General features: G+C 42.7%; 1 protein-coding gene across 3 annotated transcripts; it reads right to left on the bottom strand.

The window, feature by feature from the left end:
• Positions 1–4,331: 4,331 nt before the first annotated feature.
• On the bottom strand, positions 4,332–16,816 carry Enpp4 (ectonucleotide pyrophosphatase/phosphodiesterase 4). Of its 3 annotated transcripts, none has more exons than XM_033766467.1 (4): positions 16,561–16,816; positions 8,290–9,147; positions 7,402–7,572; positions 4,332–5,634 (listed from the first exon to the last, which is right to left on the bottom strand). In XM_033766467.1, the coding sequence occupies exons 2-4, from the start codon at positions 9,113–9,115 to the stop codon at positions 5,273–5,275; spliced, it is 1,359 nt and encodes a 452-aa protein (XP_033622358.1). In that variant the 5' UTR covers positions 9,116–9,147; positions 16,561–16,816; the 3' UTR covers positions 4,332–5,272. The 3 variants fall into 3 exon arrangements, with proteins under 3 accessions (XP_033622358.1, XP_033622357.1, XP_010616056.1); XM_033766466.1 differs by having other exon boundaries at positions 4,332–5,637; positions 8,290–9,192; positions 16,561–16,815; XM_010617754.2 differs by having other exon boundaries at positions 4,332–5,637; positions 16,561–16,814.
• Between the last annotated feature and the right edge of the window lie 243 nt (positions 16,817–17,059).

Genomic DNA, 17,059 nt, shown 5'->3' with positions numbered 1-17,059 from the left:
GTAATAGGAAATTAACATTTTCAAAATGGGAAGTAAGCAGAGCACCAGGGGTGTCCCATTATTCCTACAGACTCATGCAAACCTAAATCATAATTTTTACATTTCTTTAATCTTCCTAAAAAGTTGTGAAAACAGCTCAGAACTCCTGACTTAGTGAAAGATTTGATCCAACATTTTATTCTACCATTGTTGGAAACATAAGTTTCCTGACTCACTTTTAAGTATAAAAAGCTTAGTAACAAATGCTGACATTATTGAGAACTTGGAATTTCCCAAACCATCCTCCAAGTGCTTTTCATGTAACAACCCTGTAAGACTTGCAACAACCATGCGGATCAACACTGTTTTTACTCCACTGTAGATGGGATTCAGGCTCAGACAACCCTGTTCTTCCAGCACTTTCTGGGACACTGGGCATCCACTGCAAATGACATGTGAGCACCAAGAGTAGACATCTTGGCCCTGTTCCCAACCTTAGGAGAAAAACATTTACTATCTTGCCATCTACTGCCCTATTACCTGTGCTTTTGTGTTTTGCTATATGCTACTCACCAGCTTGAAGAAGTTACCTAAGTCCGCACTTTGTTTAATGAGCAGTGATTTTCCCATGTGCCTTTCCACGTTTTCTTTCTGAAACAGAGAGGATAACATCAATTTTTTTCAGTGATGAGACTCATATTGTACTGCTGCAACAAACCTCACTTATGTACATGATCCCTTTGAAAGGTTGAGGAGTTCCATTAAATAATATACTGTTGAGGATTTTTGTTCATAGGTAGACTTCCTTCCTACAGGTCTTTTTAAGAGTGAAACAGGAAGCTGGGCGTGGTGACGCATGTCTGTAATCCCAGCACTAAGGAGGCTGAGGCAGGAGGATGGCCGTGAGTTTGAGACCAGCTTGGGCCACATAAGTGAGTTCTAGGTCAGTCTCAACTACATAGTGAGACCCTGTCTCAAAAAACAAAACAAACAAACAAAAAAGAGTGAAACAAGAAGGGGCACGGATCAGGGCTTCACAGAGATTCTGAGTGGAAAGTCATCTGTGCCAGGCAGGTGGCAGCAGCCCTGGGTCTTCCCTGCAGGAACTTTTTCATAAATATGCGTGTGCTGTTTATGGTCATGATTTGCTCGGGGCCGATTCCTATGGATGCTTTACGTTGCTCTGACCTATGGTGGTAAAGCTGAGCATGGTGGGTATGAAAGTAGTGATCAGGTGACTAGTAATTCAGATTTCCCTGCAGAGGGAGATACAGACAGCAGACTTGTGTGCCTGTGTGCCATCATCACAGAGCTGACAAGGGAAGTCAGCATTGGGTTCAGTGTATTAATATGAAATCAGATTTCAGGCGTAAAAGAAGTAGAAGACACAAGATACGAAGCCAGCACCTGGATAGCATTTGGCTTGCTCTGTGGATACAGACTGTGCTTGCCTTCCAGGAAGCTCTGACTACGGGATGTGAGGACTGTTTCAGCCCTCACTATCTGCTACACACACACACACACACACACACACACACACACACACAGTCAAGTGACATCACAGCAGGATCCAACTGTGTCCAAGGACACAGGAGGGAGAGGCAGGGCCGGCACTGACTGCAGGAGACCCAGGCCTGGAAAAGGGTTCTGGAGCCCAGGGTCTCTGTAGCACGAGCGCAACCATGAACAGACACAAGAAACCTTCAGGTATAAAATTTCTCCACTTTTCAGTGGACTCTTTTCCAGAGTAAAAAAAAAAAAAGCACCTTTTATTATTGTTTTCCCTCAGTTCCACTGTTCATTGAATTTTGAAAACACAGCAAATGAATTGCTCGTTGCCCACTGAAGGGAACTGCACCAACTATATTAAGTCATTCAATGCCTGTAGCCACATGCAAAACAAAGTTTAAATACCATAACCTTCTGTTTTATAATCAGCTTATAAAAATTTCTCTTCTTTGTAAGTCAATAAGTTGTAGTTCTAGAGGCTCTGCAAATTTACCTTGGCTTTCTTTCCAACGATAGTCTCCTGCAGGACTCCATTTTATACACTTTTTAAATTTTGGTTAAATGTTATACCTTAATCCTAGTTTCTACATTTAAAAAGACCTGTGATGAAAGTTTTTGCAAAATTACCAAAGTTCGCAATAAATCTTTCACAGTATGTATATTCTGCTAAAAGGTGAGAAATTTAAAAACCACTGATGTCAGTGTACTTGCTACAAAATAATTACAGTAAAATGTTTTGGTAGACTTTATTCACGTAATTTTAAAAATCTTAAGCAGAGTCATTAGCCATGAACTCAAACAATACAGTCAAAATATATTTTTCTTTAAGGCACTACTTATGAATTTCTTTAAAGCACACTTATTATTTTAACCTCTATTTTAAGAACTGACAATGAATACTTTATATCTAATCTTTGACCTTCACTTGTAACCTTATATATCAGCAAGTAGCAAAACCTTACAAATAAATGGAATTAAACATAGTCGTCCTTGAAGTATACAAGACACAGGCAAAGAAAGAAAACACCGAAGAACAATGCAATGGCATTTTAATCTTTAACATTCCAGTAACTCATTTGTGAATTCTTAAAGGAAACCTAATCATATAATAATACCACAAAGGCTAGAGCAAAGGCATTGAAGTACTTTTAATCTGTTGCTGTTTGCCAGAAAAATTTATACATTAACAATAGCAGGACAATTATTCCTACAATCAAACAGATTTATTCTGAATTTACCCACTGAATTAACAAAAAATACTCAACCAAGTTTTCCTATTACCTCTGTACTGGGCTTGTGAACAGTAAACCATCGGCTGGGGCCAAATGCTTCCCATTCCCAGAAAACACAGCAGCGTGTGAGTCAATCCCTTAACTAGACAGATACACACTGAGCCTGGGGGTCAGAAGCTACCAGTTTTACTAAAAGATTTTCTCAGTCACTACAGGAGTCACTGGCTTTCATAGTGATAATTTTCTTAAAGAGACATGTGAATTAGTACAATGTTTAATACAATGATATATAAATTCCTGTGATTTAACAAATACTACTTTTATCTCATCAAAATATACTTTAAAAATTACCTAATTTAACCTTTTCAGAATGAAATGAAAGGTGAGCTAACAAGGTTAAAAGTCCTGTAGAGGAGTTAAGACCCTGACTGGACATCTGGCTTATTCCATTCTATACCAAATCCACTCATAGCGGGCAACCTTGTAAACAGATTTCTAAAACTCACAACCATCCCTGAAACCATTCCAAAGACCAACTAGTGTCAAACATCCCACTATGTTAGACATTTTGAAAATGTCCACCCTCTAAAAAAACAAAACTTGAAATGTGGCAGTTGTTATTTTTTAAATAGAAATTGAAGTAGAAAGGAAATTTTCAATTTCATTTAGATCAACTACTAACCTTTATAATAACTATTGTATGTGGAGACAAAAATCAGAAAATTTATCCAAAAGCAATCAGTTGTCTAGTGTTCTTAACATCCTAAGTTTATGACCAGTAGGATGGACTCTTTATGTGGGGTACAGAAACAAGTGTTTCTGTAACAGACACCACAGGCCAGCCTCAGGAAGTTAGCAGTGACCCCCAGGACACATGCTGTGTTTGGTGACCGACACCACAGGTAACCAACATCTACCTGGGCTGTATACTTACTGTAGGTTAGCTCTGTATGTGAAAAAGTTACCAAGCTTGTGATCAGATAGCCAGCCAGGCTACTCCACCACTTAACATATGGACAGTGCAAAGATCTGAAAACCCTAAATTTCACTTTACATTTCTTTGTTATTCTATTGTCTAAAAAGTAACATAAGGGCTGGGAGATTCAGCTCAGTGGTTCCGTGCCTGCCTTACAAGCTCAAGGACCCGAGTCTGAAGCCCAGTACCAAAAAAAAAAAAAAAAAAAAAAAAAAAATCAGTAAAAAGTAAGATAAAACACCCCAAAGGTAAATACAGAAATCTCTCTTCATTGTTTTGATACAATCAGAATCAGACTTATATTCAGGTCACATGTTTTCTACAGCACTTAGACACTTCAGGGTACAATAAACAACATGAGAAAGCTAGAAATGATAACAAAAGTTAATGAGTTTAAAATTATGACTTTGTGAGTTAGGTAAAAATAAATAAATATGCAGTGCAAAAATAAGCTTTCCTGAGAGCTGTGTTCTAGGGGATGCCTGACCAAAGTCAGTGCCCTGGGACATCCTACAGTAGGTCACAGAACATCTCACGCATACACGCAGTCAAGCACAAGTGCACACATACACTCACATGTGCATACACACACCACACAAAGGCATTCAACATACAGAAAAGTATTTTCTCTCTTCTGACTTTCTTAGTAGCAATAATCTTCCAAAGATTCAACATTTTTCTTTTTTTTTGGTACCGGGGATCAAACTCCGGACCTTGCACTTGCTAGGCAGGTGGTAGAACCACTGAGCCAAATCCCCAGCCCCAAGATTCAACTTTTGAGACTTCAAAGGTTTAAGCATCTTAAAGATATAGTGGTGGCAACTGAGGCTTTGTATCACATGGTGCTGATGGTTTCATTCATCTTTTCATAGCTTTTCTTAAAACGGTTTCTTCAGAGGCAGGATTTGGGTGGGGAGCGTGGCTAACCAATTTTATTAACCATCACAGAATTTCCCACCTCTAAGGTTTACTTGGGATAAAAAAACTAAATAATGTGTCCTAGCCAGCTTGAACCACCAGTGGAACATGCACAACTGCCCCACTGGGCAGCATGGACCAGACGATGGGACTGTCCCATGTGGCTCGGGGACAGTCACACACATCCCACAGTGGTTCCAAGCCACCAGGCAGCGAGACGTATGAATTATGGTGACTCTGTGAACGTGTTAAAGGCAACTATAAAAATATAGAAAACTTTTCCTCTCTGATACACAGAATTCACAAATTGCTTCATTTACAAATATATAAATTTATTAGAAAAACATGCCTACTAAACTTTGGTGTATTTGCATTTAAAGATGTATCATCTTCACTGCGAAAAGAAAAAAGGGTGGCACATTTCTCTGGAAAAGCTATTTAGAGAAACAGATGGTATTAACTGATGTACTAGCAACTTTCCTATAGTCAGGGTTGTTTGTATTAGCAATGCACCAGGACAAGCACAAGGAAACAAAATACTTCCAGCACGCTTGATCTCAGCTGTCTTTCAAAGCATCCTTTTTCACGGTTATAACACTATTCCTTGACTGCGTCCTTAGAGTTGAGATTGATCAAAGACTGTATGAACCCCAGCCCGTTACTCAATTAAAGGATCATCGTCATCCTCTTGCAGCTGGAGTCGGGAAAATGGGCGGGGTGCAGAAAGTCTTTTCTGCATGAGTATTATGAGGCTCGTGAGCGCTGTCAGCACCAAGAGCGCACCGATGACAATCCCGATGGCTTCTGGGAGATGAATGCACCACTGGTCAACAAGTAAGCACTTGGTGTGCCCGAGGGTCCCATTATTGGGCTGTGGTTTTAATCCGAGGATGTGGCACATCATTGGGTAAATATCCACGATGTTTACAGTGCTCTGCTTGTAGCCTCTGTGAAAGGCAGGGCCGTGGGCAGCTAGAAACGGATGCATAGCAGGCAAAGAATTATCATAGCCATGGTCACCTACTGAGAAAAGAACAAAATGGTATTAGTAAGATTGGCCTTATCACAAAATAACTTGCTTCTGGTATAAATACACTCGCTTCATAAGCTGTATATAGCTTTATAAATCCAGCCTAACTTTTGTCCATTGCAATTCTGGTTAGCTGCACCAGACAGGAGCCAGAGTTAAAATCTGCCTTTCCTTCAGCTTAGCCATGTTCCCTGTTTCACATGCACCCCTCCTCCCCTGGGTCAGACATCAGACTGCTAACTCTACTCCTCAACCAGATTCACTCACCTCTCAGCCCCAGCCCTACTGACTCCACCTGCCAACTTCTACCACCATCTGTGAAACTCACTACACAGCACTGGTGATAGAAAGAGCGGTGAGGCTGAGAGTCCCACGTGCCTGGGGAGAGAAGACCCAGCCTCCCCTATCTCCAGTGCACCTGCGCCAAGAACTAGCGGCAGAACGCACCACTGGCTGGCGGTCAATAAACTCCTCAAGCCCAGGGGTCAGATTCAGGAGGTCGCCACACAAGAGGCTCTTAAACTGAATGTGGAATGAAAGCAGATAACACCAACTTTGGACCTGTGCAAAGATCTGACTCAGATAAAAACAGGATAAACAGGTCCCTGATGAACCTCCAATACCAGAGTCCCCATATTTAGCTTTATTTTAATAAATGTTGTCTTTTGGTGTACCTCAGTTGCACTTAATAAATTCCCACTTTCATATTAAGTGAGGATAACTGCAGGGTTAAGTGTACTGACATACCGTGATCAATATGACAAAAAGAATATAACGATTTCAATAATATAATCTGCACATGCAAATTATGGAAATAAGATGAGGAGGAAAGGCCATGATATTTGTCTGCCTCTGTATTGAGGGATTATGGAATGCTTTTGTTCTCTTTTCTGTATTGTACAGGTTTACAACATGGAGAATATAAAATACCATAAAGATAAATAATATACCAACTCCACTGACTATGAGTCTGTCTTATCCTTGACTGATGTAGCAGGGTCTGCAAACTCCAGCCCGTGGCCGAATCTGGCCCTCCGACTACTCCTGTAAGCCAGTGTCCAGGAAGCACAGCACCGCAACTCATATACTCGCCATGAAAGCCCTGCTGAACAGCTCAGATAATAGCTGGCCCATAAAACCTAAAATATTTACTATCTGGCCCTTTCAGAAAAGCGTGCTGATCCCCGCTATGGACTACAAAATCAGACTGAAGTATTAAAACTTAATGTAAATTTAGAAAAATTAGCTTCCTTGGAGGAAGATCCACAGCTCATCCCCGTATATTTCTGTTTTGGGAGAGATGTTGATAGGTCAATTTTATTTACTGGGGATTTTTTTGTTTACTTTCTGGTTCTTGCTCAGTGGTCAAAATATAGGTCAAAATAGAGGAAATCAAAGGAACGATTTTCCTCACTGGGGAAAGACTCAAGATTACAGAAAAAAAAAAAAAAAAAAACACACATCGAAAAAGGAATTGAAGTAGCTAGCTTCACTTCTGTACTTTCCCTTTATTTTCTATACATTAAGAGAAGTGATCCTGGAAATTAATGACAGTAACCACACTTTTGGTAAGGAAGTAAAACTATACCTTTAAGGTTACCTTATAATCTAAGGATGTTATTGTGGTTACTGTAGGTAATCAAATACTAATAACGGTAGCCAATAATCCTCTGCAAAAATCTAAATCAAATTACCCTCCTAACAAAACAATGTGTGGTGGAGCCCTAGACTATAACAGAAATACACTAAATACTTACATTTTGATAATGACTGATTTTGTACAATTGTCCATCCTTCATCAGCAACCAAAATAATAGGCTGGATTCGATCATTATGTTGGTAATAAAATCTATTAGGAATATTTTCTTTGAGATAAACATTCATGTGAGAGCTACAATTTTTCAATTTGTCATAAACCTCTGTTATATCTATAAAAAAGAAAAGTCACAGTTGACTGATTAGGAAAAACATGTTCAACTAGAAATAAATTTTGGACAATGTCATCTATTAAATCACTTTTAATTCTTAAAACAACAGAGAATAATTATGTGACCATGTTGGGGATGGAGACACACACAAGCACATGCACACACATTTCCCAAGCATTCATACACTTCACTTTCATAGAATGGATACTCTTTTCATATTGAGCTTCTAAGTAAACAGAAATTAATTGTGTATTACTACCAATTACTAATCGTAAAGAAAGGTGTGTTTTACCTTAAAACAAAGATTTCTTTAACACGTTCTTCTTGCTGGCTTGAAGCACCAGTGGGACAGGCACAAACGTCCCACTGAGTGCTGTGAATAACAGTGGCACAGAAGGATCTAATCACACATGGACTGCTGGTCGTTCAAGCCAGCAAGAGCGTAACTTTGAAAACAGTAACCCAGCAGCAAGACACATCTTATCACCAACACAAACACGAACAGCCCTTGGTGTGAATAATCAAGAAATACACCAAAACGCAGAGGAAGAATCACGGAACCTAACCCTTATGCCAACTGCTTGCAGCTTGTACATCCAGGGAGAGCACACAAAATGAGCAGGAGGATGGGTCCTGGGCTGCAAGGAGCCCCAGCAGGATTCATCCACGCACCCTCCCTCCTCAGTCAGTTAGTAGCTCAGCTAAGTGTCCACTTACTTATTTTGGGAAGTATTGCAGCCACGGGGGACAAGTCTATGACGCTGTAGTCTGACGGATCAATGCAGAGATCCAAGTTTATCAGTCTGCTCTTAGCACACTGGGCCATCCCGTGGTCACTCGTGATGATCACATTGAGACTTTCCCACAGGCCCGACACCTTGAGTTTCTGGACCAGGTCCCCAATAAGGTCGTCGACTTCCTTCAATACCTGGCTCATGTTTTCTTTATCCTCAGGTCCGTATTTGTGGCCACTTGCATCTGGTTCCTCCCAATAGAGTGTGGCAAAGGTGACGGGTGGGTTGGAAGCGCTGAGCCACTCAGTGAGGTTGTTTAGCCTCTCCCTAAACGTCACCGAGGGGCTGTAACTCATAAAATAGGAGGGGGTGGTATTGTGAATGGGGACGTCGGTGCCAGGCCACATGGCAGCCGCGCTCGACCTATTCTCCTGAAGCTGGTTTGTCACCCAGATCGGGACCGCCTCATTCCACCAGAAAGGGTCCTTGTCGTTGGAGTCAGAAAAATGTTTCTTTGTGACTGTGTCATACATGGAATTGGCTACGATTCCGTGGCTTTCCTCATACAAGCCTGTCACAATGCTGTAGTGGTTTGGGAACGTTTTCGTGATAAAAACATTTTTAACGTGTTCTACCAAGACACCTTCTTTAATAAAACTCTGGAGATGAGGGAATTCATAGTTCTGCAGATAGTCAGCTCTGAAACCGTCAAATGACACCAGCAGCAACCTGGGTGGCCAAGTATAAGAAAAGTTCCCTCTGCAGCCAGTCGCCAGGCTGGAAAACAGGAGCAGCGCTAGGAACATCATGGTGAGCACGCCAGGGACAGCAGTCAGGGCTCCTGGAGCGGGGACACAAGCCGTAAGTGGTCACGCTGTGGGACCTGCTTTAAGTTTCAGAGGTGCAGACAACAGAGGAAGAGGATTGGCACTCGTAAACTTTATACGCCCGCATTACCCACAGTGACTTAAAATTCGACGTCATTTCAATAAACTACAGTTGGAGTACACACAAATCGCTGTGCACCTGCCCGATTCCCTCCGGACACACTCCTCATGTTCCTCGCCCCCACCAATACTGCTCCTACTGGCTGCCCTGCCTCCACAGCAGCAGAAACTCTTCTTTCGACTAGAAAAGTGAAGAAACAAAAGGATTCTTCTGAACAAACCCAAATAATATCAAGTTTTCAGAGGCTCCAGGGAGACAGATGGTTTTTCTACTTTACTGAATAGTACCCTGCGGTTCCCTAACCCACAGAAATAGTTGGTGGAAGTCCAACCACATCGGCTCAACCACTGGCAGACAGGGGGGATAAGAAATAAATGTAGTGGGGTAAAAGGGCACACACCCGAAAGGCCAGTACACTGTGAGGCTGAGGCAGGAAGACTGCAAGCTCGAGCCCGGTCTGGGCAATTTCAAAGTAAAAACAAAAAGCGGAGATAATGCAATGTAGCTCAGTGAGAAGGCCCTGGGTTCGGTCCTCAGGACCACAAAAAAAGAAAGAAAGGTGGGCGGGGAGAGAGAGAGGGAGGGAGGGAGAGAGGAAGGGGGAGGAGGGGGGTAGAGGAGTGGGGAGATGAAAGAAGGGAGGAAGGAAAGAGGGAAGAAAGTAGCTATTTGAGAAAAAGGTCTCAGCCCAGTCTCCATCAGCCCCAGTATTCATGTGACAGTGACCATCAAGTATCACTGTATCAAGGGATACAGATGCCACAGTGACTTATGAAGAAATGCAACAGCTGTTAAAATAAATTTTATAATCTCTTCCTTCTCAAATCGCTATTTTACTGCCAAAGACTTAACTCTTCTTAATAACTTTAAAAATTGTTTGTTCTTTTTCAAAACAATTCATGGATTACAAAACCACTTTCAGCTAAGAGATATCCCTGCCATCAAGCTCCATCTTCTTTGGTATCTAGGAAAACAGCATACATAGCCAGGTGCAGGTGAGCACACCTTCAATCCCTGCTCCTCAAGAGGCTGAGGCAGGAGTATCACAAGCTCAAAACCAGCCTCGGCAACATAACAAGACCCTGTGCCAAAATGAAATAAAAGGTCCAGCGGGTACAGCTGAAATATGGAGTGGTTGCCAAGCATGCCTGAGACCTTGCATTAAACTCCAATACTGCAAAAAAGAAAGAACAAAACAATATATGTATGATTTAGGTGGAATGCTGTGCTCTAGAAAGGCCAAGTGCCCCTCCATTATTACAGAAGAGGAGGAAGGCTAGGTCGGCTGAGTGGTTTGAGGCTGGGGCTGGCGGCATGGCATTCTCTGGGTCAGTTACTGAAAGGGAGCAGGGTGGTAGAAGGTCAGAGGTCTGCAGAGCAGAGAACGCCTTAAATGGTCAGTGTGGGAATGGGAGAGGGTGGGGATGCAGCAGCACTGGAGGGCCATGCTGATGGCTGGTACCAGGGGTCGTCATCAGCAACACTGTTCTTCCCACCGACCAAGTGGCCCTGGCAGAGACATGAACAGAGCAGGCAGCTGACCCTAGCCGGGCTTGGAACGCTGACAAAAGGCCACCTATGCTGAAGATGCTGGCCTGAGAGCAGCTGAGACTAGAGCTGCACCCTGGGGCTGAAGGGAGACATGTGGGAGAGGCCCAGGGTTCTGAGGGAGTCAGAGAACAGACATGTGAAGCTTCACTGCCAGGCAAAGTCATGAAGGCCGTGGTCACACAGAGGTGTGGGGGGTTCACTCCTGCAGAGTGAGAAGACCCTGGTGGGGCCCACACGTACCCAGCAGCTGGCTACCAACAGCAAAGTTACACTTACAAGCCACTTATTGTGGATTCTTCTTTCTCCCCACTACACTACAACTGCTCGAAGGCAGAGACTTTCTTTCGATCTGCAGTGTGGTGGTCAGACACTCATGAAGCGAAGCTGTGACCCCTCTGAAAATCAGTGACTTAAAGCTTTGAAGTCCAAAGACAAGAATCTGTGAGAAGACCAGAAAAACTCTACCATTTTAATTGGAGACAACAGCTTTCTGAGTATGGGGTGCAGAACATCTGTCATTGGTGCCATCCAAGAAAACAGAAGTAACAAAAAGACTGCTCGCACAGACACAGCCACACCACAGCTCAACAATTCCAGCTATCAGGATCTACACAGGACTACTTCTCTTTCATTCAGCGTCGTGAGTTCTGCGGCACAGTGCTTAAGCACAACTTATCTCCTGCCTCAGTCTTAACGGGGCTTGGTATTATTTGGGCTGGTTCCTAGGGCACAGTAATTTTAGAATTTCTGTCAGAGGCAGGCATGTCCCCATGAAAGCTTGGAGTGAGCTGGGTGTGTTAATCTCAGATACTTTGGAGGCTGAAGCAGGAGGACTGCAAGTCGGAGACCAGGCAAGGTGGTTCAGTGATACCTTATCTCAAAGCAAAAATAAAATGGGCTGGGAGTTCAGCTCTGTACCTCTGAACACAGCTACTTCCTAACACCCAAATATTTATTTCCATTAACAGAGAAAGTTTAAAAGAGCAAAGAGGTGACCGTATATTTGAGAGGAAAATACAGTTATAAATTTATTTTTAAAAACCTTATTTACTTCTTGGCTCTTTGCCTGAGTAACCATTCTACATTCCCACAGAATCCCACTGCAAAAACCACTCTGCTGCCAAATCCAACTGGATGTACGTCAGAATGGGTGCGTCATTCATGCTCCCCAATCTTCCCCTCTCCTCAGTTCTCTGATCCTTTACTGTACCCTCCCATTCTCTCGGACACACGAAGATCTTCCGAGTTCACCATCAGCTGCCAGTCCAGCCACACTGCCTCTTCTCTCTGCAATGCGGCCATCCACAGTGCAGTCCAGGATGCTGCGCTCCCAATAGCCACAGCTCCCCCTCTGGCCTCTGCCTGATCCTTGGGTCCTCAGCAGCCCTGTCCAGGGCCCTGCATCTTTCTACTCGCTCTCCTCTCTTGATCATCTTCCCCTCTCTTACCCGGAATCCGCTGCCAACTTAATCTTCCTCAGCACAGCTCTGTCAGGACACTTCCCAAAAAGTAAATTTAAAAAATTCAAAGGAACCCCTTCCTATATAAAAAGTCCAGGCACCTTAGTCTAGCATTTGAACCCTGCCAGTCCTCAGATCCAACCTGTTTGCAAGTCACTGCGCGAGGTACAGAAATAACTGTCAGCCTTCACTTTCATTCACCGCACCTTGACTATCACGATGACACATGAAAGATAATTACCATTAATCTCGGTTACCTATAGATCACCTACAACAGCTCTTCTGTAATCGTTTGTGTTTCTAGGACATCCTAAAATTTAATTTCTTTTTCTTTCTTTCTTTCTTTTTTTTTTTTGGTACTGGAGATTGAACTTGGGACCCTGTGCTTGCAAAGCAGGCGGTGGCACCACTGACATAAATCCCCAGCCCCTAAAATTTAACTTCTAAACATGAAGTCTTTTTTTTTTTTTTTTTTTTTTTTTGTGGTACCGGGGATCAAACTCCGGTCCTTGCGCTTGCAAGGCAGGTCACCAAACCGCTGAGCTAAATCCCCAGCCCGAAAGCATGAAGTCTTGCTTGGACACTTTTAGGTTATTTTTTTTTTAATCCAACAAATATCTAATATAACTAAGTGCATAGCACAAAAATATATGCACATGTCATGTTTCAGGAGAAAAATGCTGCATACTTTCAAATATCTAAAACTCAAAACAGGGCATAAATAATCAAAATAATGAATCAGTCAAGGCAAAGACAGGCTTTAGACTTAAAATCAACTTTGTTCTATGATATCAGGACTTCTTTGTAATATGGTCCTTGAGATTCATACACTGCATTTTTTTTAAACTAAGCCCTTAGACGAATTACTACAAATGGGACATCACAGGATGTCAACAACTTTTCCAATAAAATAACCTTTAGGAGCAGAGGGATTCTGAGACAATTTAACCCATGGTGCAAGGACAATTAGGTATCCACCTGCAAAAGAATGAATCTGGAGCCCCAGCTCCTAATACACGTAAGAGTTAGCTCAAAATTGACCACAGACCTCACTTAAGAGTGACAGCTACAGTGTCTAAAATATAGGATCAACTCTTCATAACCTTGGATTGGACAAAATCTTCTTGTAACATATTAAAACTACAAGTGATAAAAAAAGAGAAATTAATTGGATGTCATTTAAAAACAAAATTTTGTGTTTCAAATGATTCCATCAAGTAAGTGGAAAGACAACTCAAGAATCAGAAGAAAATATCTGCAAATGATCTATCTCATGAGGGAATTATATGTAGAATATATAAGAACTGTTGTAACTCAGTAATAGTCAAATAATCAAATTGCAAAGGACCTAAAGGCATTTCTCATAGACAATACAGATGACAAGTACATAAACGGATGCTCAACATCATTAAAGAAGTGCAAATCAAAAAACCACAATGAGATCCTACCTCATCCTTACTAGAATGATTAAATTTAAAACATCATTAACAATTAAATGTTGGAAAATATATGGAGAAACTGGAACCTTTATAAACTGCTAATGGGAATGTAAAATGGTACCGCCACTTTGAACATCATTCAGGAGGCTCTTCTAAAGGTTAAATATAAAATTATTATAAGACTCAGCCATTCTACCAACAGATACATGCCCATGAAAAATAAAAACATGTACCTGCACAAAAACTTGTACACAAATATTCACAGAGGATTATCAGTCAAGAACTAGAAACAAATCAAATGTCCACAACTAATAAAGGATTGAACAAAATGCGGCATAACTACAAACTGAGATATCTGGCAATAAAAAGGAATAAAGTGCTAATATATGCTACAACTTGGATAAGCATTGGCACTTTATGCTAAGTGAAAGAGGCAGTTACAAAAGATCACCTGTATATGATTTCATTTAGATGAAATGCCTAGAAAGCGCAAGTCTATAGACAGAAAGTTATGAATTACATGAGTTATCCAGGGATAGATATTGGGAAAAGTAAATGCCAAAGTGTATGTGGCTCTTTGGGAGGTGATAAAATGTCTTCAAATTGACTGTGGTGATGGTTATGCAACTCCATAAAGCCATACATTTTAGTGAACTGAATGACGTATGACTTATACTTCAATAAAACTATTATTTTTAAAAAAGCAGAAGTGAAATTGTAATCTTAAATGCCCTACCACAAATAGGAAACATCTCTCTCATCTCATTATACCTCAAAGTCATATGAATTTTGTATCCCAAGTGTTTTAATGTGAAAATATCTTATACCACTTTCCATATGCAAAACACCACCATAAAAAAAACAAACAAAAAACAAACAAACCCTAAAACCTGTCATTGACCTTTTCCCACAAAATCCAAATCCAAATTGCTTTCCCAAACCTTGAGTAAAATGGGTCCTCAAGGAACACGGACTGTTAATCCTTAAATTGAGTAATCCCCTAGCACACTGCCTGGATCCAAGTGCACTGCACTTGTCTTCAAACTCACAGCGTGGACAAAGCAGAAAGATTAAAGACTGAAGCCGTCAGTGTCCCGGAAGTGCGCTCACACTGGACAGGTGATCTTGGTCAGTGCTATTTTCTCCAGCTTCAGTTTCCTTGAGCATAAAATGGGGACTCACAAAGGTTACAGAACAGGCTCTCAAAATCAGTTTCCCTTTTTCACTCTAGTTACAGAGCTGCTGTTTTTTTGGGGGGGGCGGGGGGCGTCTGTACCGTGACAGGCAGAAAAATATTATTATAAAACTAAAATAAATTATAAATAATTTAGTCTAATCTCCTTTTACATATGGTGAAGCTGAGTTCCAGTGACTGGCTGAGCTCAGAAATTGCAATCAGCTCTTACTAATTTCATGTCCTCAGTAAATCGGAATCCCCAAGCCAGTAGCAGAGCGCTCCACTTTCCAGAATGTCCACGTCTTTCCTTAGCAGGGCCTGGATCTAAGACCATCACCATCACATTCTATTTCATTCTAACAGCAAGTGGTGAGCTATAAACCAACCTCCAGTGAAAAATTCTCAAGTACCTTTCAAGAATGAAAATGAAGCCTTTAGGAATGAAACTGTTACAAACTATGGGGAGGAATTCTGCAACTTTTCACACCAAAAATATACAGCAAAGGGAAGAAAAGAGCTGACCCATCCTAACAGCAACTGAAGTACAATGTGTCTCCCCTCCAACTCAGGGGACAAAACACCAGCTACTTCCTCAGGAAAGGCTTTCTTGCCGGGATAAAGGCATGTCCATCCACTCTCGCTGGCATTCACAGCCCACGTGAGCCCACATGAAGTCCGGAAGGGGGATGGTGAAAGACATTTGTCACTATTGGTATGGCATCTGCTCTGTAATACACTGAAACTCCTAAATGGCTTAAAAATAACGTTGTATATACAGGCAGCTTACTTAAGATTTTACTTAAGACTATGCTCCGTTGTTCTTAACAGTCGAAGGGGAAATTATAATCACTCCCTGAAAAACTATTCTCATGTTAAAAGTTCTAGGAATCTGAATTACTCTCTAATTTTCTGGTGTACACAAAATTTTCTGGAACCTTCAAAAGTTACCCTTACTTGACTTTCTACATAGTAAAATACCCCTCCTCCACCCTCTCCTTGTGTTTTCATCAGAAATTCTTGCAAATTTTATTTTGTAATGAGAGAGAGAGAAGGAACAAACAGAAGAACTCTCGAGTTCTTTGTTTCCTTAAAACACACTGAATAAATCCAAAAAAAAAAGAAGACAAGAGAACCACAGTACTGAAACCAGCCGTTGAATTCCTACAGGATCTGGGGCTCCTGGGCCACCCGAGGGCTCAGCAAAGCTCGAGCTGTGCCCAGTGACCTGCATGCACCTGCCCACCCCCCTGTGCAATCCCGGACACAATCTCCAACAGGTCCTGGAGTTTCCCCGCCCCAAACAGGACGTTATTCGTTTACAGCATTGTTGGGACTAGGGAAGGAAGCATTGTTTATACAGGGCTGAACCCAGTATCCGGCCATAAAAAGCACTTAAAAGGTATCGCACTATCTGGCCTGCTGGCCTTCTCGAAAATCAGTTTTACATATATTATCGAGTCACATTTACTTAATTAACCTAAGCTCTGCTATTCAGGCAGGTGCAGCAGGGGCCCGGAGCCAGGAGAGTCGCCCCGAACCCAAGGCCCGGGCCACCGACCCGGCCTCCACTCCCCCGCTGGCCGCCGCGACCTTTCCTCCCCTCCCCTCCGGGTGCCCCCCACGTGACCACCGGCGCCCAGAGGACGCGGGTGCCCGGCAGGACTGGGTCTGGGCCTCACCATCTCGGTTTCCGTAAAATCCCCGTGGACTGGGGACGACGACCCTCTGTGAAACGCCTGCGCACGCGTAAGGCTCACGCGTGAGGCGCCCACTCGCCTGCGCCGCTTCCCAGAGCGCGGAACTCGGCGCTGGCGGGTGCCCAGTGGCGCGGGAGACCTTTAGAAAGGGAAAGGACGGCTCTGCGACGCCTGAGCAGACCGCCCGGGGACCTGGGCTGCGGCGGGCGCCTCTCCTACGCGCAGCCGCAGGGCGCCCCGGGCTAGGGCTGCTGGAGCCGAGTCTGAGACGCCTCCTACTATTGGATGTCGGAGCTGGCATCGGATATAACTCCCTTTCCGATTGGTTGGACTCACGTACTACCTGGAGACAGGTGTCACTGAGAAGCTGAATTAGAGCAGGAAAGACGAGTCCTGTCTCGCACCACGCCCCTTTCTTAACTTTAGGTTGGGTGCCCTTCAGGGGTTTAGAACCCAATGAGCTCCTAAAAGCCCTTGCCAC

Source organism: Fukomys damarensis, unplaced genomic scaffold (assembly GCF_012274545.1).
Source record: "Fukomys damarensis isolate Sample0158 unplaced genomic scaffold, DMR_v1.0_HiC HiC_scaffold_20, whole genome shotgun sequence".
Taxonomy (NCBI): domain Eukaryota; kingdom Metazoa; phylum Chordata; class Mammalia; order Rodentia; family Bathyergidae; genus Fukomys; species Fukomys damarensis.
This window is presented reverse-complemented; position numbering and strand designations above follow the sequence as displayed.